General features: G+C 39.8%; 1 protein-coding gene across 1 annotated transcript in view; it reads left to right on the top strand.

Moving 5' to 3' along the window:
• Positions 1–27,955, top strand: part of grik4 (glutamate receptor, ionotropic, kainate 4) — a gene marked incomplete at its 3' end in the record, with an annotated part of 235,141 nt that overhangs the window by 177,245 nt on the left and 29,941 nt on the right. Inside the window, exons 8-10 of the mRNA XM_083913261.1 lie at positions 268–429; positions 5,697–5,849; positions 7,319–7,423. Of these exons, the coding sequence (XP_083769387.1) occupies positions 268–429; positions 5,697–5,849; positions 7,319–7,423 (420 nt within the window). The remainder of the gene's footprint in view (positions 1–267; positions 430–5,696; positions 5,850–7,318; positions 7,424–27,955) is intronic.

Here is a 27,955-nt window from a genome sequence, read left to right as displayed (position 1 = left end):
CGGTGGGGAATTAACTAATTTGCCTCGGTTTTCTCATATCAATCAGCTGGAATAATGGGATTTGATGAAAACTAAGTGAGGCGGATTAAATCGGATGTAAACATGATTGATTAACACATGCCCTTTTTACCTTGAGAGTGATTCTATGTGTGTTATTTAAAGTAGATTGTGACAGATGATGGCAGAAAATGACAAGCTCCCATCTGAATCAGCTGCAATCACCTAATAATCTCTGTCTGTCTTTCTCTGTCTCATTTTGCGCCGCAGGAATTCTCTTTACTCCGACTGGATGATGTGGTGGACCAACGAGTCAACATAGTCGGTTTTTCAGTCTTCAACAATACTCATCCCTTCTTCCAGGATTTTGCGCTAAGCCTCAACCGCTCCTGGCAAGAGAACTGTGACCATGCACCCTTTGCTGGAACCCCAGTTAGTACATACATCACAAACACATTATCTCACACACACACACACACACACACACACACACACACACACACACACACACACACACACACACACACACACACACACACACACACACACACACACACACAGAAGACCAAGGTTACCCATGTAAGAATAATGGTCTTCGGAGACTGTGACAATACTTGTGCTTTATCTCAAACTCACCCACTGAAAGACTGAAGTCACTTAGACAAAAAAAATGAATCTGAAATATACAGGGATGACATTTATCCAGTTAAATGTTGTAATTGCAGTGTTGCTGAAGGCAGTTGTTGTTTCCCAGACAGCTCATTAGCAGTGTTTGCCACTCTCCTTATTACCTTTATAATGGCATCCTGCCTGTTAAACTTGAGAGAAAATGCAAAGCGGGGCTTACCTCTACTGCCCGGTTTGCCCGGTTCTCATATTGTAAAAGTGAGATTTTACATGTCTTTTCTAATTATAAAGCAGGTTGAGGTGCTATATAAATACTGGGAAAGCATCAAAACTCACAATTCACAGAGAATTTCTCACAGCCCCTATTCAGAAACTGTGCCTTTAAAGAGCCAGCAGGACTTCTAGACGGTTGTGATGTCACAACTACACTTTAGGTAAAAAGTGCTACTGCAGTTCTGTTACAGTCATTCCCCGGCTGCAAGGGGGATCTTAAGCCCAGTTCAAACCAATGATTCGCAACTCGACAAAACCGTTTTAGAACGTTGCAGGTGGAAGTTGCAGCGGTGTGAACTGACCCGTCTCGTCTGGACCCAAACCAGCTGATGTTGTCACAAGCGATTCAGCTCGTCAAATTGCCAGCAGCTGGTTCTGGAACGTATGACGTCACCTGCTGCAACAGCCAATTAAGTCTTAGCTAAGCTCGCTGGTCAAGTCAATTACAAACCGTCAGCTTGTTGAAAAGGCCATTTTGGATAGAGGCTCAACTAGCCTGTGTGTGTGTGAGAGAGAAAAAGAGACGGACAGAGAGAGAGGGTCAGGTGAGCAATACAATGAATAAGGAGAGCGAGCGCCGTAATCCAGAACAAAGCAGTGAATCCGGGAAATAAAACTTTATCTTCGCAGTTTCATCACAACTAGAAATTGAGCTGTAGTAAGTACCTCTGTCCTCATTTATATTTTATATATTTATATTATATCCAGCTACAAAAAAAGGCTGAGAAATCGGAGGTTAGAACAGAAGTACAGTGAGTCGTTGCTATGGAGATGATACACTGTCTCCTCTCGTGTCACTGGTGTAAACGGCCCGGTATTAGAACGTTGCAGACCTGCACATTGCAAGTAGTTGCAAGTTTCAACTTGTCCTTTTGTGAATCTTTGGTCTGAACTGAGCTTTAAAAAGACAAGCATTAAATGTTTCAGACAAAGGGTGAATTTAGGTGTATTTAGACAAACAGAATGAGAAAAATAATGTTTTTTGAACATTAACACACGTTAACATGTTCTCGTAGGAATACAGATATGAACCTGAAAATTAGCATAATGTGGGACCTTAAAGAAACTTGAATTAAGCAATAGATGACAGTTTCATGATGGTTCAGTAGTTCTATTTACATTTGAGCCAACCACACCGGACAGAAGAACTGTCCCTCGTGCTTGAACATTTTGTATTCTCAGCAAAACACCCTCATACTCATTTTATGCTATTGAATAATCAGAATATTCTACGTAAGCAAGTGAAATGTCCTAAATGACCTGCATAAACCTGATGAGTGCTTGTTTTCGAGGGACAAGAAAATTATGAGTATTATCTCGTTCCGCAATAATCCCTGTGAGGGCTAAGCTCTCTCACCCATTTGTCCACAAGTGCCACTCATGAAAGTGTCATGTGAGAGTAACAAGAACTTCATCAGCCATTAGATTGATGCCTGCTTTCGCAGTCCAGTAAAGAAAATGTATAATTTCATTATTTCGTGGAAATCACTTTCTCTTAACATATACCATTATATATCAGTCAATATTAAACCATCAATACCATCAATAATAAAGTGATGTTTTCCATCATTTATTAGTTTTAAAACTAACCAAGCTTACAGAATAATTGTATTTATGTTTATGTCTTATACTTGATAAAATATAAATATGTTATTGACGAGAGAGAAAAGCAGAACCTTAATAAAACAGTCAGAAGAATGTATACATTATTATGCACATACTGTTAATGTGATATTAAATGTATATATTCGTGTTCAACTTCTTCAAAGTAACTAACATATGAATGTTCTGGTCTTATTTTATCAAAATATAATATACTGCTAACAAATACAACAAGAACCAACCAGATCAAAACATCAGGGTTTAAAAAAATATTGTGTTCACTAATATTCTTAAGGGCTTCATTAGGAACAGAAATTCAGTAAAGGCAATTAATGAATGAATTTCTCCGTCTCTCTCTCTCTGTTTGAAGTTAAAGGAAAGAAAGAAAAAAAAAAGCAAACATGCACCCATCACCCTCTTCTGCTTCTCAAAAGCTGGGTGGTGAAGCAAGTTAAGAATAGTTTGAACACAGCATGAAAAAAATGCTGTGTTCTGCGCACAGTAGGTCACTCGGATACTTCTGAGCCTGCAGCAATTAGGACTTGTGACTAATTAGCTAATAAGTAGAGAGAATAAAGGCTGATTAAGGCAGAGCAAGAAAGTGATTAACTCATTTAGACATGCACATAGATAATAAGCTGTCTTTCATTAAATGTAATTAGGTCTGGAGGAAATATAACTGCCGCGCTCATTCGTACAACAAATGCATACATGTGACCTTTTTACATGTGTAGCCGAGATGTTTAATGCCAGCTGATAACAAAAGTGAATATGAGAAAATGTAGGCAGCAGCATTTTTGTGTGAAGATATTTATATTCTCAAATTAGCATCAGGCAGAAATAACCATGCAGATGCACAGATAGGGCTTATCTTTATGAGGATAAAATATCAGTAGGTAGGTACACAAAACTTGACTGTACTTGTGTTAGAGAACATCAAACAAAACCAGGCTTGAAAGATTCAATATTAATTTTTGTAAAACACGCCTGAAATAGTGAAGCTCATGTTGGCACACAATAGTACAGTACACACCTTTGACACAGGAGGTGCTATGACAATGAAGACTTCGACAGATCACCGACAGTTTGTTTTATTAAAAACATAAAAACATCTGAGGTAGACTTTAGACAGCCACGCCACTGTCCGGAAACTCTGGGTACTTTCAGTCACACCATACCTTCTGCTCTTCCTGTACCGGAGTACCATTACGACTGGGTATGGCGACTAGATACCTTATCTGTCTAAATATTACAGTAGTAGCATCTAAGTATCGACAGAAATAACCCAGTACCAAACAATACTTTCAATCGGTCCATTTTGTGCCCAGATCTAGAAAAAAAATTACTATTCGCATGGTTTTGCAAGCAGCCAATCACCCCAGGCTTTCTTCGGCTTAATGTGACGTGTGATTGGACCACTACGGCAGCTGCTACAACCCATACAGTCTGTGATGCAGTGAAATCGAGTATGGTGTATTCGACAGAGTTGGCCGTTCATTGAGGCGAGATGCTTCCATTCACATGATGGGTATTGAATGAAGTAGAAAAAAAAGCTATCAAATAATGTACTCTATTGGTATAGGTATCACTTTAAGGGTATTGATAAGATAAGATAAACATACCATAAGATAAGAAAAGAAACCATACATTTTTAAACAATATCCAGCCCTAAGTATCATAAAGCACATCCTCCTCTACTCTTCCACATGCCACTTCACCATTCTGTTACCAACAGGAAAGTCACACAATGTCTCTGAAATCATTGGTCTCCCTTCTTTCAACCTCCCAGCCCTTATTGGCACAGCCATCACTTATTAGTAGCAATTCAGATGATGTAATTGCGTATCATGATAGGATTCCATTGAAAGATGATAAATGATCATATCGAATTAGTGTTCCCTGTGACTATGTTTCTATGACTGATGGTCCTTAATTGTTCTTATGTGCGCACAAGAAACAAATTTAGAGAATAAATTGTCTATCTAAAACTATTGTTGAGTATTTACAAATTTCTATTGCCTGACCTAGCACAACAGGCAGTTGTCATCTGCGAATGACAGACAGTACAATGATTTCTGAAGCATGCAAACCTTGGTGATGTATTTTTGTTATCAGGCTCTATTGCGAGATAGATGCAAAAAACACTGATTTCTGCAACTTCGCCCATTCAAGCACATATTCTCCTATTAAATCCTGAATGTATTCTACGTTACAAACAAAATGTAAGCTCCTGACCTAATGTACAAGTAATTTAATATTAACACAGACTATATATGCTCCTGAGAATGATAGCAGAAAGACATTTCCATTGCGAAACGGTGAAAATGTCACAATAGATATTATCATATTAGTGTAAAATAATCAGAAACACTGTAACATTTTGCTCTTCACCTTTTAATGCCTACTTAGCAACCACCACGACATCCCCATATGTCCTCACAGGCTGTTTGTTTACACTGTATTGCTCTTAATGTGCAATCCACCAATTATGTTTGCAAATTCAAGGTTGTAATACATCAAAGCTTTGCAGTTAAATAGCCTATTGTAGTTCTCTTAGGTCTCTAAAATGTACTGCTGTATGCATAGAGACAGATCTCAGACTTTCCCCTATCGTCCAATGCAGAGCATCATGCATTTTAATCAAATGTACATAGAAGGAGGCAGTGGTAGTGACGAGGAAGCTGTTTGTGCAGGGGTGATGAGAAAAAAAAAGCAGCCTCTCCCACTGTTTTCTGGCCCTCGCTGAGAGAAGCAGGCGGTAATTGGAATGGTCAGGGTATGCCAGCTTCATTGGGGATAAGAGTAGGAAGGACAGCATCTCTCTGAGAGAGACGGAGAGAGAGAGAGACAGAGAGAGAGAGAGATAGTTTTCAACGCTGTCAGCAGATCAGAGTCTTTCTAATGATCTAATGGAATCATCTCACTGCTACTCTAGGGATGGGTTAACCCCTCACTGACCGCTAACCACTGACATGTTACACTTGTAGTTTGTGTGCTGTGAGTTTTTTGCAGCTGTGTGTGTGTGTGTGTGTGTGTGTGTGTGTGTGTGTGTGTGTGTGTGTGTGTGTGTGTGTGTGTGTGTGTGTGTGTGTGTGTGTGTGTGTGTGTGTGTGTGTGTGTGTGAGTGTGTGTGTGTGTGTGTGTGTGTGTCAGTGTGTGAATGCATAATTTATTCACCTTCTTCCCTCCCTCTGCAGCTCTCCTCAGCTCTGCTCTTTGATGCGGTATACGCGGTTGTGGCGGCGGTCCAGGAGTTGAACCGTAGCCAGAATGTTGGCGCCACTCAGCTCTCCTGCAAGTCCTCCAAGATCTGGGAGCATGGCACCAGCCTCATGAATTACCTGAGGATGGTAAGATTGCCTCTGCTGGACATCATGAAAAAAAGAGGAAAACACTGATCACTACTTACCTTAAAGGAATAGGTTGACATTTTGGGAAGTGAGGTTATTTGCTTTCTTAAGTTAGTTGAGAACATAGGTTCCTCTCTCGTCTCATCTGTACGGTAAATATGAAGCTGCAGCCAGCAGTTGCTTAGCTTAGCATAAAGACTGGAAGAAGGGGGAAACAGCTTACCTTGCTCAGTCTAAAGGTAACAATGATCAATCATTGAACTGTTAATCGTCAAAAAGAATTTTGACCAATCAATACGATTAGTTAAACTGTTTAAAAAAAAAAAATATATATATATATATATAGGAAGGGAAGGTTTTTGTTGCCACTGTGTACTCATGGGGGAATTGTTGGGTCTATGTAAACCATAAATAAGTCATAGAGTGGGGTCTTTACCTACTCCATATGTAAAGTGTACTTAGATAACTTTTGTTATGAATTGGCACTGTAAATTAAATTTTATATAATTTATATATATATATATATATATATATATATATATATATATATATATATATATATAATAATTATTATTATTATTATTATTATTATATATAATTTTATTAAATACAACTCATAGGGGTGAAACATGCTTTTATTGGAGCAACGTATTAGAAATCTAAAGCACTAGTAAATTGTGTTTAAGCTGTGTGTCTGTCTGGCATGTTTCCTCCAGTTTGCTCCAGTCTTTATGCTAAGCTAAGCTAACCAATTGATTAATACTTACTGCATGTAAATGACAAAAATGACCAAGAAAGCGTATTTCCCAAAATTTCAAACTATTTTCACAAGTTTAAGTTTTTTTTATTCTGTTGTTCGACTCTCACTTAATAACAAAAAGGGCAGGGAATCCCATTAACTAGCTCAGATAGCCGAGTTTGTTGAGTTCTTCATTATTGCACTTCTTCTTCATTATATTCACTTATGTTGCATAGTAATTGGTTATTTAGAGCCTAGATATTTTCACTGACAGCAGATAATAATGTGTAGTCTGTGCACCCGTTGACTTTAAAGATCCACGAGGTCAGTTTATCTTGTCACTACATTATACTGAGAGACAATAGAGAATAGAGATAAAGGCGAGCTGTCAGTGAATAAAATGTGTTATCCGATAAGGGATAAATGGCTGTAAGTGATTGGGCTATCGAAATACTTAAATGTGGCATGTGTTCGATATCAGACTGTTTGTCTTTTTCTCCCAGAGATAGAAGACGTGACTAATGGCTTGACTACTTTGCTGTAAATTGAAAGATATCACCGCCTCGTCTTCATATTATAATTCTAAATTTGACATATTTCAAAAGGCTGATACTGTGCCAGTAGTGCTTATGTAGCCTCCAGTCATATCGACAACATGGTGTTGCTAAGAGGGAAGGCAGTTGTTTCTTTGTGAAGTATTTTAACATGTTGCCATCTCTGTGTTGGATAGGTAGAATTGGAAGGTCTAACAGGCCACATTGAATTCAACAGCAAAGGTCAGCGGTCTAACTACTCCCTGAGGATCATGCAGAACAGCAAGGATGGCCTAAGGCAGGTAATGTAACGCCCAGTCCTACAAATCTGATGTTGGTATTATTCAGAGTAATCATTTGCTATGGATTGAGACAACATCAGCAGAGCCTTGCTGTAGCATACAGTGCATGCGATTGGTTCAAAAGAATTTACATATATATAGTGTGGTATTTCAGCAGTGACACACCGACTCCTCCATTTTCTCTTTAGATAGACACTGGCCATAATAAACCTGTTACTGCTGAACACAAAGCTCTTCAGCACAGTGTCGGTCTCAGTAGGGCACTACTTCTGGCCAATGTTCGAGTCGTCTTCATGGCAGTGAGGTAATTTGAGCTGGATCGTACAGCAGGTAGCCTTGATAACACTTGCTTAACTGACATCTTTGGTTGCAAAAAATCCCTATTTCTGCGTGCAGAAAATGACAAAATTAAATATTAGGGAAGCCTCTGTGAAGGTGCAAAGAAGTAGCCTGCTATCAGACAGAATTGTCAACTAGTTGCACTCCATTTTCCATCTTCAGTCTGACATTGCCTGCACTCTAATGGATTTCCATGGGGGAGGGGGATTAGATTTTCCCTAATTAAACACAAGATACTTCCAGTCTGAGCTGGCTTACTTTCGGTTTAGTGCTATGCTAACTCTAATGGGGGTAAAATAAATCAATCACATGGCTCTTCTAGACTTTCCAAAATATTATTTGACCGAATTTATCCTGTTCTGCCACAGAAATAAGTTATTTTGCTTGCAATCCTCAAAACAATTTATCCACTGATTCACAGCTGCAACAGCAACAACCATAGACCCTCTATGGTAGCAACGGAGTTTTTGTCTTTAGTGGAGAGGACAAATTAACTCTGCAGTAGTCGCAGGTCATTGGCTCGAGCTCCGATCAGTGATGGAAACAGGACATTATTTTTGCATCTTTTTCCAGCTCAGTGCTAAAGTATAATGCCTGTCAGTAACTTCTGCAACTCTTTTTCATCTCAGCTACAAATTATGTCTGTCTCCGTCCAAACAGCACTCAAACATCGTTCCAAGTGAGTCTGCACGACACTTAAAAGAGAGACTAAATAAGTAACGGACACAAAAAAAAGGAGTAACCAACGTAGCACATTTCACTAGACTCCATAAAATACCATCAAAAAAATACTAAGCCTATTTTCTGCCACGTTCATTACGTCGAGCATGACACACTATGAAAAAAAAGGCATACTCGTCTACTGGCAATGCGAAAGGAGTCTTTGGCCTATCTCTATTGAAGTGTTAAAGTGTTGGCTGCTGCTGCTGCTATTACTGATTCTACAGATATGTCTCAAACGTTGGATAAATCTTAAGATACATATTTGAAGTTGTGATTCTGTACGGGAGAAAAGAACAATTAGCAATATTTTAGTCTTGTCTCACAAAATCACAAAAATATATCAGCAGGTATTTGTGGTAGGTGTGATCAATATCAGTCACTATCATAAAAAAAGTGGATGCTGGGATTTTGAGTTTCCTCTGTGCTCTTTCATTTAGTGAAAATACTCTACATGCACCACAGGGCATTTCAGTCTATGCCCTGAACCAGCCTGCACAATCTCTGAAACGTGTCTCCCCTGACATCTTTTTGCCTCGGTTTCACACCAGGGAACACTGTTTCAAAGACTTAACCATTTCTTCTAAATTGAACACATTTACCAGGATTAAAAGGACTGAAAGTAGTCAGTAATGAAATGTCAGTGACGAGGGGCTTTGAGCAGCTTCAAGTACGGTCAGTTAATGAATGGATGGCAGAAGTACTCGTGCTCTTGTGCCATGGACTGTATCAATTGCTCAGGAGTTGATGATATTATAGCAGGGGTTTCCAATGTTTCATGTCAAGGATCCGCAAATCAGAAACAACTCTGATCTGTTACATTTGTTCGAAGACACACTGTCTGAATATATTTTTGTTTGGTAATGATAGCTGTGGAACCCATCGTCACAAAAACCATCATAGACATTCTCTCATTGTGACGATCTCTAAATATTGTAATGGAACTGAGAACCCTCCGCCGGACCCTTCCTTGCTCCCACTTAGCGTTGCAGTTGAGCAACGAATAAGAAGAATAATTCTTCTAATCAAAGACTGGCTGGAGAAATCTTTGTGATTGTGCAATACTCTGTACATCAACAGCAGCTCCAAATGCTCCAGAGAGACGGAGCCATAGCCAACAGTAAACATCTATGGTTGATCTCCCAGGTAAAGAATAGGCTGTATGGGAAGGGAAAAAAGTGGTCAAAGGTAAACATCGGCACAAAAGTAGCTGGAGCCTTGAATAGCTGAGTGCATGGATCAAGATGAAGATTCTGACTGTGTGTGTTTTTCTTTCATGGAAATAGTCAGGATACCTTAGGTTTCAGAATATTTATAAAGATAACATCTTCAATATGGGTCACAAAATAGTTTAAGTTTCCATTTTGTACTCTGATGTGCTTCGACAGATATGGCAGTGTCTCTGATAACACTTTACGGTGGAATTGGGGGATAAATAAGACTACATTGGTGTACCAGGAGATGGGGAAAAAGCACAAAATAAAGTAAAGAAGGAGGGAATGTGTATGGATGTGTTATATAAACAAATTGTATTTTCAGTTTCTTCTGCCAGCCCTGTTTAAAGAAGTAGCAAGTTGTTTCCTTACAAATAAAGCATCCAGTCACACTGTGCAACATTACCTGGTATTGTCTCTGACTTTACAAAAATCTACATGTACGTGACATTGATGTGACAGCTGTGCTCAGACACCTTTTTTCCTTCTTTTTTTTATTGGCAGCCAGAGGATTTACGAGACAATTACAAATACTTCTCTTAAAGCCTGTTGTTTAGGCAATTATCCTATACTCAAGTGCTTATTGGAAAGAAACAAACTACCAAGCAAAACAATTTCTAAAAACAATACACAAAAAAGAAACTCTCAGGTTCAGATCAATTTCCATTAGATTCATAATCAATCCTATCTCTATTTTCCCACATCCTGTTGCTATTGTGTTATAATGTACATGTTTTCATCTATAATAACAATTTCTTACTTCCATTTACACGTATTGAGTTAACTTATTCAATTATATTCAGTATTTATATTGTTCAGTGTTATTGTTCATTGTTATCATTTCCTATTTATTCCTATTCCAGAATGGAACAAACACATTCCGCTCAAGGGATCAACAAATTCTATTCTATTCTAATCTAGAATATGATGTTAAATATTATCCAAGATAATAGTTTTTAGCTTTACTTTTCCATTACCACAACATGTTTTGTTTTTTTTACAAAGAAAATGGGTCATTTTTGCCAAAACACAACTGTTGAGAGTCTTGAGCGACCAAGCTGAAATTAAGCTTCAGTGTGGCCTGAGACAAGAAACATCCAAAACCAATAGTGTGGAATGTTTTGGACACGAGTACTGTATGAGTATTAATTTCAAAACAAGGCCTTAAATGTACAGTATGTATAATACAGTGTGACCTACTTGCATGCATCTCGTGATATTGGCATGTAGTGTGGCTATGCTTGGCAGAGCAGTTTTGGTTGCCAAAGTGAAGGCAGTCATGTTTAGCAATGTCTCTCTGCGCCTGGGGTTTTGTGGCTCAATACGTGCTCGTCTTTAAACACACCTAGACTCACTGTAATAGAGCAACATCTGTAGCTTTGCCTTTGTTCATTTAAACTGAATACAGTAGTTCCTCCTCTTTTTCTCAGTTCCTCTCCCTGTCTCTGCCTCCTCCTTACTCCCATTCAGCCCATTCAATGAGAGGATTGCTCCTGACTGTCTGCTTGCATCTTTACTTGTTATGTGCGTCCTGTCATAAATGAATGACACAGACTGTTCTGAACGTTTTTACATCCAGTAGTTCAGTATGTAATCTTTCATCTTGAGGCTTGGTGTAAAGTAATCTCTCAAGTTTATGCTTTTTCATGGTGCTGTACCAAACTATGCATATTATTTCCCCAAGAAATACCTGTCTCTCATCCTGACAGCTGTTTTCCCCGCTGCCCTGACTATTGTGTTTTTGTGTCAGTGCAGCATTTTATATGATGGTTACTAACATATCCATAATCCAACAAGTTACCACTCTGCTGCAACAGATAGCCATATTTGTGCTTTCTTAGCTGCAGTATTTTAAGTAGTTGCTGTTATACTATTATGACATACAAACAAGACACAGACATAGACAAGACAGAACATAGAGGAATACCTTAGTTTCAAACCTGTGTTCAAAAAACATTTGAACCTTTGGGTTGGGAAGATCTCCATGAAAGGGTGGACTGAGTTCTGAGTGGACTGTGAGAAAAAATCTTACCTAAGCAACCCGTAAGAGTCAGACAGCAGCCCATCTGCCTTTATTAACCTTGTCTGTGTCTCCCGTGTCCCCTCTTTATACTGGCACCGGGCCAGTCAAGCAGAAGGATAATGCTATCAGGCCTAATGTGATGATTTCAACCAGAAGTAGTATAAAGCAGCCCTGCCAGTTATGTTAATATGAAGAGGCAAGGTGTTAGACAGGGGACAGGGTGGGGGTGTTTGTTTAGTTGACTACATCTCCCACATGCTGTTGAGTTGGGGCTGCTTCAGCCAGGCAGACAGGTATCAAGGCCTTGGCAGAGATAAAGAAGGTGGCTCATTGACACACACACAAACACACACGCACACGCACATGCACACACACACACACACACACACACAAACACACACACACACATACACACAGTAGAATATGTTCAAATCAAGACATGACAAGTTGATATTTCCCATATTTTGTTTGGTTAAAATAGAGTAGCAGCATACTAGTCTAAAATGCTCTAACTAGCCGGTAAATGCACATGAGAAAGGAACACCTTCCATTAACTCCCATTCAACATTTCCTGGAGTTAGAGAGTAATGAGGCATGCTGTACATAGCCGCTGACCTCCATTTCTCTACCTCACTTCCACTGTCTGTCTTTCCTTCAGTCACTAGCACCCACCATCCCCTCATCCTGTGCTCTGTGGTTACGCTTTAGATCACCTCTCGTGTGACCATCAGCTCCCCGGAGGGTTCAACAGTCTCCAGCCGATCGCTGTTTCAAATTGAATTTCTCCAGCAGACATTTTCACACATTAGAACAGTTTCCTTCTGCTCTTCTGCTCCGCCTTCCTCTGTTTTATCTGCCTGTCCCCGTCTGTCTCTCTGTCTATATTTATTCATCATTACATAAGCCTGTGAATGTTCTCATTTGTCCAGGTCATCGTTATCCCCAAAGCAATTTCAGTCAAAAGCAACTGGACTTGGTTATTTGTCTAGGAAGACGTTTCACTTCTTAACCAAGAGGATTCATCAGTTCATGTACACAACGGTTTCGACTTCGAAGTCAAAACCAACTTCCCACCAACGACTGTCACTCCAACGACGCCCAAAGGGTTCAAGTGACACCTTCGGCCTTGTGAAAGGTTAAATATCTGGATCTCCACACCAGATAGTTGAAGCCTCTTGGATGAGAAGTGAAACGTCTTCCTAGACAAATAACCAAGTCCAGTTGCTTTTGACCTAAATTGCTTTGGGGATCATCATTACATGTTGTTTTCTTTAGGTCTTTAGGTTCATGTGGCATTACTTTATAACCTAATGAATAATGAGCAGCAGTTATTAGATATGCTTTGCCTTTGCATCATTAATTCAACTATCAGCTCTGACCAGAATAGGAATCACTGGTTGTGCTTGAATGCTAAGGGTTTGGAAAAATACATTTTTGATGTACAGTATTTATACAACAAACCTCCAAACCTGCATATCCGTAACACTGTCTAACAGCGAGTTTGCTCTAGTTCTGTTCTTTAGAACTTGGCAGCAAGGATATTGTTTAAAATAAATAAATACTCTAAATAAATAAAGAGCACATTTTTATGTATTAATACCTTTGACAGAAAAGGGGTTTACCTGACCGAAATGGTGATTGTAACATTTTTGTGGGTGCTCAAATGTATTATTAATGCTCTGCATTCAGAACTTTAAATCAGAAAACTAGAGACTGTTCTTTTTATTTCTTTTGTTTGAATTATTCATCACTGAATTACTGAAAGGTATTTTTTGACCAAGTGTGGTCTGATGCAAAATTCAGCACAGTGAGAGCTATGCTATAATATCATCTGAAAATGACCCCTGTGCACAATAACTATACAGCATAATATAAAGGTAAAATTCCAGTGAGCATTTGAAGCTTGAAAACAACCATTTTAGGTGACAGTTCAGTTAGCTTCCTTTACTTCCTGTATATGATGTGGCTGCATTACACAATAATCTTTATTTGTTCTGTTTTGGCAGACAAAGTAAATTTCCCAGCTGCTGCTGTGCTGGCAGCTAGATAGGCCAATGATGATGGTGTAAGAAGTTGGCATTGCATTGTCCGTGCTCTAGCCACGGCACCACTGTCACCTGTTACCAACAACAATCCACAGAGGAGGCAAGAGAGGCAGGTGGAGGCGGACAGAGAGGGATAAGATAAATGAGGGAAGAGGATGACAGGCGGAAAGTAAATGAGACAGAAAGGGCGTGCAAGAGAAAAATAGGACAAAAAGAAAAGAGGCAAAGCCGAAGCAATAAAACCAGAAACAGCAAAACGATATTTCTGCATGTCAAATGCCAGCTGGGGCTCTTTTTTTTTTTTTTTACCATACGTGCACTTTTTTACCTGTCACCACATCTACCGCTTAAGGCAGTAACATTGACCTTCACTCCTATTTCTTGTTGGAATGACGAAACATATTATAAGAAAAGGCTGTAATCCTCCATATCCTTTGATGTGGTTATTCAGAAGCCAGTGTAATGAGCTAGATAAAGGAAACTAATATGAAGAACTATCTTGGCTTGTGTGTGCAAATGTGAATGTGTTTCTAAGTGTATATTCACCAGATGGTGTGAACACCAGGGGTATGCTGTAAAACAGTATAATATCAGATATATACAGATGGATAATATAACTCAAACTGTTCCTCTGAAAGCACAGACTGCATGCTCCTTTTCAGGAACATCAAAAGAAGGAGCAGTTTCCTAACTCACATTCTTGTTGCTCGAACGGATTACAGCGCTTGTCTGTTTGAGGGATCAGAACTATGAGTATCACTGTATTGTGATACTGGCCTGTGGCAGGCGTAGGACCGCTCGCTGCTCTTTCGGACTTCAGTTCACACTATGTATGTGCTGCTGCATGCCTCTGTGTGGTCATCTGTGTGTGTGTGTGTGTGTGTGTGTGTGTGTGTGTGTGTGTGTGTGTGTGTGTGTGTGTGTGTGTGTGTGTGTGTGTGTGTGTGTGTGTGTGTGTGTGTGTGTGTGTGTGTGTGTGTGTGTGTGTGTGTGTGTGTTGTGTTTTTCAGCTCTTATGTGTGAGCACTGATGGGGTTGGTGCCAGCCCCCGCTGCCTGCTTTTTGGCTCTGCACAGAATCGCGCACAACAAGCCATCTATGCATGTTTAGCAGAAGCACAAGTCTTTTCCAAAACAATCACTGCAGCCTTCCAGCCAACCGCACCACAGCACACACACACTCACACACACACCATACTGACAGAGCAGTCCAGCCTCTCTGCAGCCCCGCTGGCCTCAGTGGACTGGCCCTCATTTTCTGCATGGAGCTCATTGACAGTAGCTCGCCTGGTAATTGGAGGAAGCTGTAAAATGAGTAATTATTGCAGTTTTCAGGGTAGGCAAGCTGTTGCCTGTTACAGTGTTAGGGGCTGTTGTGTGACCGTGTGTGAGAGTGCAGAAGAGAGGGTGCTACGTAAGCTGCAGTGTAATTCAACGTTCATGTGTACATGTATGTTTTGTGTGTTTGCACATACTGCTTGCACATATTCGGCTCTGTGCATTGAGGGAGACTGCAAAAATTCTTTGCCAACTCCTGGGGAGAAGAGAATTACTAATTAACTTGTATAATGGAGGCACCTAATCACAGCTTTGATATATAAATCTCTGCACTCTGCACTGTCTTATTCCTAGTTTCTAGAATATATATACTTACTGATGCATAGGCACCTATGGTATTTATTTATTTAGATATTAAAGGAACTATAAATTACTAAAAGTTAATGCTAATGGGGGTTGATGATGTTTAATTTAATCATCATATTGAATTATTTTGTAATTTTCAAAATTCTTTATTGTTATTCTCTGACTTTTGAAGCAAATGCCTGAATCTCTTGTCAAACTGACTTCCAAAGTCCTCCCATTGAATGATTAGTTGATCGAGGCAGCACCTTTGTATCTACAGTATATATAAGAAAATGTTTTCTGTAAGCGGACGCAAAGCGGGAGTGTTTCTTGCTGTATATAAACCACCTGAAAGAGAGAGAAGAACGAGAATTTGGAGGGACTGGAAGAGGCTATAGACCAGGTTATGAGTAGGTCACAGCTGGACACACTGGCCAGAAGTGGAAAAGGCCAAAGGCCAACTCCAGCATGACTCAAAGCAAATTGTTCTCATTATTGAGTCCACTAGTGCTTTGCAAAATTCAATGCTCAAGAATAGATTTGGCTCCGACATTCTAGCAAACTCATAATGTGTTTTTATGAAGCCTGCAAGGTTGATGCCAGAGTTTAAAGTAAGTGGAACTGCCATACTATAGCTGTAAAACAAAGGTTGAAGAAGTAAAGAATCCTAAATTACTGGGACTTACTGTGGTTTTACCTTAAGGTGCACATTTTTCCACTATGTTTTATGCCATCTTCAAAGTCTGCATCCTCTGAAAACTGTACAGTAATCCGATCAACATAACTTGAAATTGTAGGTTTTTTTCTATTGAGTTTTTTCCATCACAGTATGTCCACTGAAATAATAGAAATCCCTCCCTAGGCGAATGTGCAAGCTGCTCAAGCAACCCCTGTCAGATTTACTGGCATAGAAAGCAAGTGTCCCGACTCATTCCGTTTTATTAGTGTAGATTACATTTGCCACATAATTAAAAATTATTTGCCTACATACAAAGAACTGATTCGGTTTTTCACAGTAACTCAGTTAGAGAATAGTCTAGCCATATTCAAGACTACAACATTTTGATTATTGTGCCTTATTTCTTTACTACATCTATTCAGCAGCCGTAGCTCAAACCATTTGCTCATCTGGTGTAAATAACAACAGGATCCTTGGTGCCAGTACACTTTCTTCAACCCTGGATATTGATTTTTTAATGGTGTCTTCCTCCCACACATTTTAGTCCTTTGCTCTCATTCGTGTGCATTTGTCTATCCCCATGGTGAATCTTTATGAAGAGATGGTCTATAAACTCTTAAATCGCCCAGATATGCCCTAGTACACTCTTTCCAATTTCTTGAATTATCATTTGAGTATTTACAGTCTTTTTATATATATATATACACATAAACTTTAGTCTCCACATGTCCTTGTGTCAAGGTCTTCGGAGGTGGAGCTAAGCAACGGCGGTGGTGTAGTTATATCCATCTGCTTCCCCATATCTAAGGGAACACTGAGTGCCTGGAATATCTTAGACACACAGACAGACACATGCTCGCACACTCTCAGACACACACACACAAATTGCATGGGCACCACTTCAATTTGCAAGAAATGATTTGAGCTGTGTTATTTACACACGACTTCTTTCAGTTAAAGGGTGAATGTGCTCGTTCGATTTCTTTCTCTTTTGGATTGGATTTATTTATTTCCTGTCAGCGCTGCTTCTATGTTTATTACGGCAATCTGCTTTTTCCTTCCCCTCCCCTTCTTTGCTCCCACCCCATCTCTGAGAACACTGCTGCTCTAGCTGCCCCCCCTGTTGCGGATGCAGATGCACTCAATTCAATTTCTCTACGCTGCTGCAATGTGAGGGCAGGAGGGAGGGAGGGAGGGGACAGGTACAGCGAGTTAGAGGGGGAAAACGCGGAAAGTGTATGGAGATGAGAGGTGTGAGGTGGTGCACAGCAAGTTGACACATTCAAGACTGCCTCCACCCTTTTTCCTTCCTTGAAGGACATTATCATAGAAGCCCGGTGTAGCTCAGCACACCACGACATGGCTTGGATCTCTTTCTCTGCCCCGGGCTCCAGCAGAGATGAGTACATCTTTACCAGGTCTGATGGACGTACAGGGTCTAATAGGAAAAAGCTGGTGCTTGAGCTACTGCCACTAAGGTTAGAGTAGGTTTAGAGACTGAGGCGAGGCCTCTGATCTCCTCCAGCTGTGCAGTTAAAAAATATTTTTAATCCTTGACTGTGTGTGTGTGTGTGTGTGTGTGTGTGTGTGTGTGTGTGTGAGTGTGTGTGTGAGTGAGAGAGAGAGAGAGAGAGAGAGAGCAGGGGAGCCTGTCAGACGGTGAGAGTTTGTATTAGAAGGAGAGTTAGTAAGAGTCTGTGTTGCAGCTGTGTAATTGCAAACAATAATTACACTAAGTTAACTTGCAAGAATTCGCTATTTAAGTCAGATGTAAAGGTGCTCAAGATTGCCTCCTAAAACAGGGTGTGCCGGTGTTTTACATAAATCCTGCACATTGAGTTCTGCCATGAATCATGTCTTTATCGGGGTTAGGATTTAATAAGAGCTCAAAAATTGTCCTGGAAAATTGATAAAATGCCAATAAAATTTAAAATCCCTGAAGGAAACGCCCCCGATGGTGGGGTTGCAACGGTTTACGATTTTCACAGTACAATAAGAAGATATGAAAGTATTAGACAATTATTATTATTATGATCATTAGGGATTATACAATAACCCTTAAAAGAATGAAAACTGTAGTTTTTTTGGTTGAATAAATGCTGTCTTATGATTGAACCTTGAAAACGTGTTATTTAATGGAAGAATGTATAAAAAGTGTACCTTTTGAAAACAAATAGAATATTTATATCAATACTGTAGATAAGCAAATGTACAAGGTAAAAGAACCGTCAATTTTCATACCATGGTATATCGTAAAACCGGTATATCGCTGCAACTCTAGCAGTATACCATATCGACTATTTGGAGACAAGGAGTGCTATTTACCGGCAGAGGAAAAATAGTAGTGGTATCATTGCAGTGCTTATTTGCCAGTGTGAGTCTATTATTTCAGTGTAAAATAAAAATGTCCCTGAAAAGTTGCAGTAGCATCTCTGAGGATCACATCAAGGGACTTCAGAGCCTTCTGGAAAGATACTTCTCGTCTTCCTTTGTTCTTAATATAGTGTTTTATTTTGTGCAGTGTCTTATCTGTTGTTATCAATATCCTGCTAACAACATCCAGAAGCACATCAGGACTGAGTGTTCCAGTATGGGGTTTTTTTTTTTACCACTGCCATACTAACATAGGTGGTGTGTGTGTTTTAGTGTAGTTCATGTTCCTAGCCATTGGAACCAGAGCATGTCAGACCACGTTAACTCCTGAGGATCATCCATTAAACACAGTTTCTCTTTTACCTTGTTTATGTGCCATCACCGATTTCTGCTCATTTCATTGTGGAGACTGAAGGTGCTGTGTGCTCTTCCAGCAGGGAATTTAAGACTTTGGAAACAAATGCCTGGAAGCTCAAATAAAAGTGTGAATTAAGTATCGTCTTTTCTATCACTTCCCCAAGCAACCTTTTGCCTTCTCGCTTAATTTTTTATTTTCAGTCCTCCCTTAGGAAGCGCCTTCTTTTAAGTTGCTTTCATCTCTATGGTGTTAGTGATACTCTCCTTCCAACATACACTGATTTTTCTTTTCTTATTTATCGTATCGCTATGTAAACCTTATTTAGAACAAGTTTTTTTATGCAGGGAACTCACATAAAGTCTAGTTAGAGCAACATGCCCTCTTGCTAATGTCAGTAATGCTCAGTTGCAAAGCGGCGGATCAGTTTATGAGCGGCTTTGTCACCTCCGGTTTATTGCACACAAAGCTGTCTCTATTATGACTTAAATGTCCTTAGTGCTGCAGACAGCGCTGGAGGTCAGAGAAGCTATGAATTCTGAGAAGAAACAACTTGTCTGCTAGCAAAAGACTAATGACTTTTATTAGATTTCTTCTTACTACATTTTCATTTAATTTACTCAGATTTGGATGAAAACTAATCACAGGTGATAGATGTAATTGAATGTATTGCTCTTGAAGTATAATTAGAATGTCTGGGATGTGATACTAAAGATAAGATCATGTGTAAACCAACATGAATATTCTGTGCAAGCTAATACTTTCTGACTTGGTGTTTTTTTTCTCTCAGACTCACACACGCTGACACGCTCATTTCCAGCAGGGATTTAACAGTGGTGGAGTCTGTGTCAGCTGCACGATACGGCTGTTGATTTAAATGTGTGGGACTGGGGGAAAGCTGGACTGCGTTGCTTACAAGACATATTAGTCATCTTTTGACATATTCTCCCTCAGGACCTCTCTGCATTTCACTTTTCTTTATTGCATCTTGACTGAGTTTCACTCAAAACCTTGGAGGAAATATTAAGACTCCTGAGTGCATACGAAACACGTCAGTGTTACACGTGTTAGATGTAGTGTGGGTGTGTCACACACATTTTGTGGTACCAGTTAAAAGCAAAGCATACTGAATTATATCCAATAACCTTGCATGAGATAAGATAAGAAAATGAATGCAATTCTACCTAATCATCACCAATCTGCTCAAAGTTATCTTCCCTGTGCTAAATCTGTGACTACATATTGAAATGCATATCGAATTTGTCAAGGCAGAGACTCACATCACTAGTCTACTCGCACCGCCATCCTCCGTTTGTCTCTCTCTTTTGTTTGGTCTCTCAGAGACGTACAGCAGTCCCCTTTCCTCTTTTGTTTTTCTCAGTTTGCACTTTGCAGGATGGAGATGGGGAATAGATCAAAAGCAGGATGGATGAGCTGTTTTGCAAGATCCCCCAGTCTTAACGGATTTCAAGGCTGGGTGAGAATGTGTATGGGTTGCTTGGCTGGGTGTGTGTGCAAGTGTTTGAGTGTGTATATGTGTGTAATATGCATGTACATGCAAATTTATGTATTTGTGCGTGAGTGCCTCAGTGCCTGTGTGCCTGGAAGTTTGCCTCAGTGTCTCTGTTTTTATCAGACTTCACAGTACACCCTTGAAATCCTACCAAGACTTCTGATATATTGCACCTAATGATCAACCAAAGATGCATTATAGACTCATAGGTATATTTTTATTTGTTCTCTCTTGGGTTCACAGAAGGTAGGCTCCCAGCACTCTTGTTAAAGTGTTCCCCATTTTATATCGCATTCTTTGTGATCATCATTTTATTATTATTATTTTGTAATTTAACAAAGGTCAACAAAAGCGTGCCTCAAATATATACAGGGGAGTAAAAATCAAAATGTATGGACACATTAAAAAGATATTAAAGATAATAAAGATACATTTCAAGCAACAAGCACATAAAACTCTATCGTCAAGCAACAAGTTTTCACGGCCTCCTCAGGTAGGATCAGCAGCCTGTTGCACCAACTTAGTTATGGTGCAAAGTCTACACTTTAAGATGTGTTAAAACTAGTTAGTTTGATACTAACGCTAAATACTTTATTTTAGCTACTCTGCCACTAAGTCCACACTAGTCAAAGTATTGTCACAGAAAATGTAATTTTCACTTCCTGTGGCCAGTCACTGAAAAGCACCATTCTTGATGCAGTGTTTATTATCACGTTGTCTCTCATTCTCAGTTGTCTTTGAATAATTTGCTAAGCAATAGCAAAGAGGCTAAAGGTTAAAATTAGCTTATTTAATTACTAACAACTAAAAGGTACTTAAATTAGAACAAAGCATTATGATCAGGTTATAACAATACATACTTAATCTACAGCTAGTGCAAAATAAGAGTGACATTGTGTGATGTCAACTACAACATAAGATAATAATAACTTTATGATGGGCAGATGAAATTGCATCATTATATATACAACAAACACAATCCCTATATATTTGCTTGCCAATGTGGCACAGGGGATATTTATATTTAATTGCCAACTTACTTATATGTGCTATTTATTTAACATGTTTACAGATGCAAAACAGACGGCTTTGCTCCTCCTCATCCTCCAACTTATACCAACTTTCAAAATCCGTCATGACAACTGCTATGATACAGTGGACTTTACATTTGTGGTGACAATTTTTTACGCTGCTGATGACAGACAGTCTTCTGGCTCATGGTTCTACAGTCTGTAAAGCATACAACGCTCTTTATCCTTAGACTCTCGATTCAGATAAGGACCCCCCCCACACACACACACACACACACACCACCACCACCACCATCACCATCCAACCCCTAAAAAATATAATATAATAAGGTCCTAGGTAATGTGCGAGTTAGGATAAAGGCCTTGCTCTGTCTCCACTAACATGGTCTCTAGAGATTCAATTCAATTCATTTCAATTTTATTTATAGTGCCAAACCATAACAAAAGTTATCTCAGGACACTTTACAGAGTAGGTATAGACCACACTCTATGACTTATTTATGATTTACATAGACCCAGAGATGAAGACATTAGTAGGCTGAGTAGGGACTGTGGCTGGGAGGGCATCCATTCTTTGCTGTGTGCTCTACAGGGGACGCAGCTCTCGGAGAACATGCAGCGCTGCTTTGAAGATCTGTACTGACAGCCAAAAGACCTTCTCCTCAACCCGGAGTTTGACTCTCATTACGGGGATTGAACATGCAGCGCTATTATTCACCATAATGCCAAATAATGAGTGTGCTGAATAGCTTGGGAATGAATTACCAGATCTAAAATAACTGTGTGCCTGTGTATGTGTGTGTGGAACGAAGTAACAAACACAGCATAAATCACAGTTTAGACTTTTATGAAACATTTTTTAGCAAGTGAAACCAGGTCAACTTTTTCCACGCTTACTTTCCTCCATTGCAAGAGATGACAGACTTCTTGACCAGCAAGAAATAATAGCACGAATATTGCTCTGGCTTCTTTTTAGCTCCTCAACCACCTACACCACCACCCGTGTCTGTCTAGCCCCTGTTTGCCTACAGCGCCACCCTGATTAGTCTCATTCCTTTTGATGATGAGTCATACCAGAGAGAGTTTCTGTAAAAAGAGAGCCCATATTTCCCACCCACTATTCTATCGAGAAAACATACATAACAGTTACACACACACTGAAACAATGCCTTTGCTCATCTTTTGAACAATGTGATATAAATATAACTGTCCTCTGCGTAGTTTTAACTGGGCGCTGGCTGCTGGTGATTCAGCTGGTGGTAATGTTCACTCATGGGTAAAAACTGCATCTACTTCAGCAAATTTTCATCAAATTGAAATGGCATTACGCAGCTATAAGAGCAATAAAAGTCCACTCCCAGAGGCCTAGGAGGATATTTTGCGACTGCAATACACACGGCCATGAACACGCATGCATGCATACAGCCAGAAACACACACACACACACACACACACACACACTAATTTCCACCTCAGGCTCATTTGCACTGCTGTGACACCTGAATGCTCTAGCCTTGATGTAAGTGGGCTGTATGACATTATGCTTGATAATGGTAGCTATTGCTTCACTCATATTTGATGGATGCGTCTGTCACGGCGCAGTCTCGCCACACCCTATTGGATATGGCATTTTTCTGACAGAAAAATCCGCCAATCCTGACGCTTCAATGAGCAGCATCCCTAATCTTTTCCTTGTGGTGTAATTCCAGGTTGCAATATGAACCCTGGGTAATCCCTCACAGGGTACGTCGTTCCACTTGTTGTCGCTCTCCCTGCCTGTCTCTCTCTATATCCTCGCTCTCTCGCTCATTCTCTTTATTTTATACTCGAATAAACTCTCTCTCTCCATCTCTCTCTGTCTTTTCTGTCTCTCAGTTGCTGTCTCTTTCTCTTGTTCACTCTGCCTTATGTTCTGGCTCCCTAGCTGGCTGCTCCTCATACTTTCTCATTGATTCCCTTTCCATTCGCCAGCCTCACCGCACCTACTCAGTAAGTGATTGACATTCCCCTGCATCTTTCTATTTCTCTCAGTCTTTTACTTTTGCTCTTCTTATTCCCCTCTCTCCTATCATACCATATTCTTCCTCCTGCCTGTCTGTTCCTCAGTAAAATAAATAGCGTGCAGTACTCATTTCATAGAATCAGGGGTTGTACTGCACACTAGTTATTATTTGTTGTAAATGCAGTGTAAATACCAAATTAATAACACTGCAAATGAGAAACATCAATTTACAACAATGTCTGTCTATTATTGTGTACAAACACATTTTGGTATTTGCAGCTTCCTCTCTCTATGATAAAAGCTTATGAGTCTAATAGATTATCGGGTTGTGCTGCGTGCTTAATGAGGTTTTATGCAGTGGCCCAATGCTGTTGCTTCATCAGGATTAATGCGATGGTTAGGGGTTCCTTCACATTAGAGTTTGCATAACCTATAGAATTATTACAAAATGCGCTCCAAGGGAAATGACATCTAGGATTATTGATGTTCTTTCTTGGCCGTCAGATTAATGGCTAGTGTGTTGCACTCTGATTAATATTTCAGCGATTTAATTAGTTGTCTGTTGGTGTCTCTCCAACTTTTAGACACTCTGTTGTCATCGTTTCATCCTAGTTGTGCAATATAACGAGTAGCCTCCCTTTTTTATTGCACAAATCAATACTAAAAGGTATTACAAAAAAGATAATTACCGTATTGAACGTTTTCAGTTTCTTTGATGAATGTCACAGTGTGTCTCGAGCGTGCTTTCCTGCTTACATTAGCTGATGTATCTTCCTTCCTGTGTGTTGGAGTGACTCACAGAAAGGGCACCTCTATTTTCTCCCCCTCCCAGCTCAAAGAGAGTTGACGGCAGGGCCACCAAAGGGCCAGTTCCTCCCCCGCCAGCATATGCTTCTTCTCCCTTCCTGATCACAGCTCCCTCATCTCCCTCATTTCCCTCTCCCCTCACTCTCTACCCTGTTCCCGAGCAGGAGTCACAGCACCACCCCATCCTATTGCCCTCTCAGTCACCCCCATGCTCAGACCCCTGGTGACACTTGCTGAGCCCAACCAAGCCGCAGACTCCCACCTCCCAGCACCTCCACAGGCTCTGACAACTGATTGTGTATGCTGATTGCTGAACACTGTATTTCCCAGGTCCCTTTTTTTTGGTTGTGCCACAGTATGTCCACATTTTCTCCCTCTCTGTTTCTTGAGGCCGTCATCAGCCGAGTGCGGAGCGTGTTGTTCGGGTGGGGGGGGGGGGGTAGCTTTAGTCTATTTGTGCGAACAAGGTGCTGTTTTTCTCAACAAGTACACCAGAGGAAAAGGGAGGCAAGATCTTTTTGATCATACACTCTCAAAGGAAATCTTTGATTCTGGGCGCTCGCTTCCTTTTTTTTTTTTTTATATCTCACATCAGAATTCATCATCAGTGTTAGTAGAGTGGTTAAACGACTTCCCAATGCAGCCACTGATCAACATGAATGGGTTGTAATCTCATGAGAATTTTGGCAATTTAGCCTGGAAACAAACTATGACTAAGATTGGAAAGCTTTGTTTACTTTTTTTCTCTATCAGAGTTCCATCACTGATCCTCTCACAGTTGGCCCCTCGTATGGGTCGCCAAACAACATGAGTATTCCCAAAGGCTTTCTGGCATGCAATCAGAAAACTCATTCCAGTGACGTGGATTGCACACACCGAAAATGTATCAAGGCTAAATTAGATGCCATACTTCTATAATATTTATAATCAAAGGAAGTTGATAATCATGATAAGGGATATTATTTCTCTACAGCCTTCAAGACAGGGTTGGTAATGTTTACATAATGAGGTAGATGACAAACTTTGAATGCAAATGACCAAAACGGAGTGTTTTGAATTGTCATCATTTTATTTCTCAATGAGCCTCATGGGTTAGTTGTTAACATTGCTGCTAAATCACTTTTTTTCTGACTAATATCAATAAAACACTCTACTTAGCTGGAACACAGCAGGCAGCATGACCTCAAGTTCTTAAAATTCTTATAATCTATTAAATATAGTAACAAACTAATAAAAAGAAAAGAGCAGATGAATGGATGATTCTTCTGTACAATAAAGAATAAAAGAATAAAAATGAAAAAAGTGCTATGAATACCATAACTGAGAATAATGAACATAAGTGCATGAGTTAGCTGACATTATTAATGTGCCTGCTTGTAAGGAGGAAATTATTTTAAGCCTCCCGTCAGGATCCTATTTATAGCAAACATAAGTAAATACAGGATAATGAAAAATACAGCCTCGTTTTCCTCTATATATTTAAACAGTTTGCCTCATATTCTGGTTTCACATGATCTCTCAGGTAAGTAGCTATACCATACAGTTCCAAACGAGATATGATGATCTGTAAAGGTCAGATAGAAACATATAATTAGGATGCATGGCATGTACATGTAGACATAACTCAGCGGTTTTAAACAACATGTCATCTAACACAAATCTGTAGAATAATTTCAAACAAGTGTGGCAGTGTGGTCTCAGAACCCACCCAGCCCTTAAATAACCTTCTCTTGTCTGCTCCGGAGCAGATTATGTCCCAGATAAGAAATCAACCCGTAAAAAGCACCATCTACTGGCCAATAATCATTAATAGAAGATTTAGAGATTGTGAGAGGGGAGGACACAGTGATATGCGTACGTAAATATGAAAGATAGATCGTCGACGGAGAGACTGACTTTCAGTGCCGTGTTCTGTATTATTTCATTGTGCTTTTGTCTACAGATATCAACCTACAACAGAGCCTGATTGAAGAACTAACGCATTATATATATATATACTTGTCATACACGGCATATATATTTAAAAAAAAACTTTATACATAAAGCAACACATTAATTTGATGGAATACAGATATCAGTTATTTATATTAAAAGAAACAAAACTCTGGCACTCACACACTCTCGAAACGTTTTAATCTGAAATGGTTTGGATTTTTATAGTGTTAATAGGAAGACTTAAAACAGATAAATAGTTTTTTGAAATACAGTATGTGGTTTAGATGTCAATGCACTCTCTTCATTTAAACACAGTAATTAAGACGGTGGCTAACTGAGCGAGAATATATTCTTCTTCTTTTGTAAGTGCATCCAATGCACTGTTCCATTTGTAGCGGTGCGTTCTGCTACTTACCATTATACAGTGATATTACTGTATAAGCCTATTCTTTTATGCATTCACACAGTGGGTGTTTGTTTTTGTTTTGCCAGCTGTCCTTCATGCATTTAGCAACTGTGTTGCCCTTAGCTTGGATTATGTGTTTAACGTCTTGGTATTTGTCTAATATATTATAGTTTGCTTTTTGCTCTGCTGCCAGTAGATCTGTCCTTGTTTGTGATTGGTCACTGCAAACCCCAACATTTAGTATGAACATGCTCATGTCTTCATTGGGAAACCCTGGGTTGAACTGGCTCCATAGTAAAGGGTCCTGGTCTCACAGAAGTGACAAGGTTGAGATTTTGAACAACACATTGTGCATATTATCTTGATCTTGATTTATCTCAGCGTTATCTCCTGTGCCAACACAGAAAGCAACTGCTCTGTTTGTTATTGACATTGAAAACTGTTTCTGCACCAGCTGCACAAATGAAATGATAACTTGTAAATGATAAGGAAAGAAAAATTGTTTTGCTGATGGTTCTGCCCATGTTGTGCCACAATAGTCACATAATTCTAACCATATAATCAGCAAAGATGTATTGCGTTTTGCATGTGAATTATAAAGATGTCATACAGCACAAGACTGAAGATGTAAATGGAGTTTAACTAGTTGACAATTTTGTTTGATATCAGGCAAGCACACCACAGCACAGGTGAATACAGGCCTTTTACAGAACAACTTTGCATTTTTCACAGATTTTAATAAGCTCCAGGGTTTCAGAGTTTTGCCAGCCATTAGAGGAGCAGTGTAAATCCCCCAAGGTCAGAGCATACAAATCACCAAGGTTTTTTCCCCCGTCAATGCCATTATGGTAAAATGAAGGTGAGTAAGATGAATGTGTACCTGAATGCAGCAAGAGGTAAAATAGATTCACAAAGTGCTCATGTCTGCAGAGACTGCCGTTGTGGTGTTGGGGATTGACAAACTTGGGTCGAGCAAATAAATGAATGAAACAGGAGATGGCAGAGACGGATTGAAAGGGGATGGGAGGAGAGACACCATGTGAGGTGGAGGTGTGAATCCTCACTCGAGCTGTAATGAAAATGAGACTGTGGCTCTGCGCCACAGGATTTGCTGGTAATTGGTTTAATGAATGCTTTCTGTTGCCTCTGATTGAACACATGCCCTGTGTTTGCTCCTCAAGGAGCCACACACATGTTGTCTTTGTTTCCTACCGCTAACTCACACCATCACCTTGTCTTACAACATGCTGATCTGTCCACTGCTTTCTCTCTGTCTTTGACTGTCTTTTGTGAAGGTCACACTGATTGTCCTTTAGAGAAAAGGGAGGCAGTTAAATACATAGATTGTTTCTATTGGCCTTTTCCAGCTGATGGACTTAGTGACTGTGTGTGTGTGTGTGTGTGTGTGTGTGTGTGTGTGTGTGTGTGTGTGTGTGTGCGTGTGCGTGTGCGTGTGCGTGTGCGTGTG

Source organism: Echiichthys vipera (genome assembly GCF_963691815.1).
Source record: "Echiichthys vipera genome assembly, chromosome: 5".
NCBI lineage: Eukaryota > Metazoa > Chordata > Actinopteri > Perciformes > Trachinidae > Echiichthys > Echiichthys vipera.
Note: the sequence above shows the minus strand (reverse complement) of the source record. Positions and strands in the feature narration are given on the sequence as shown.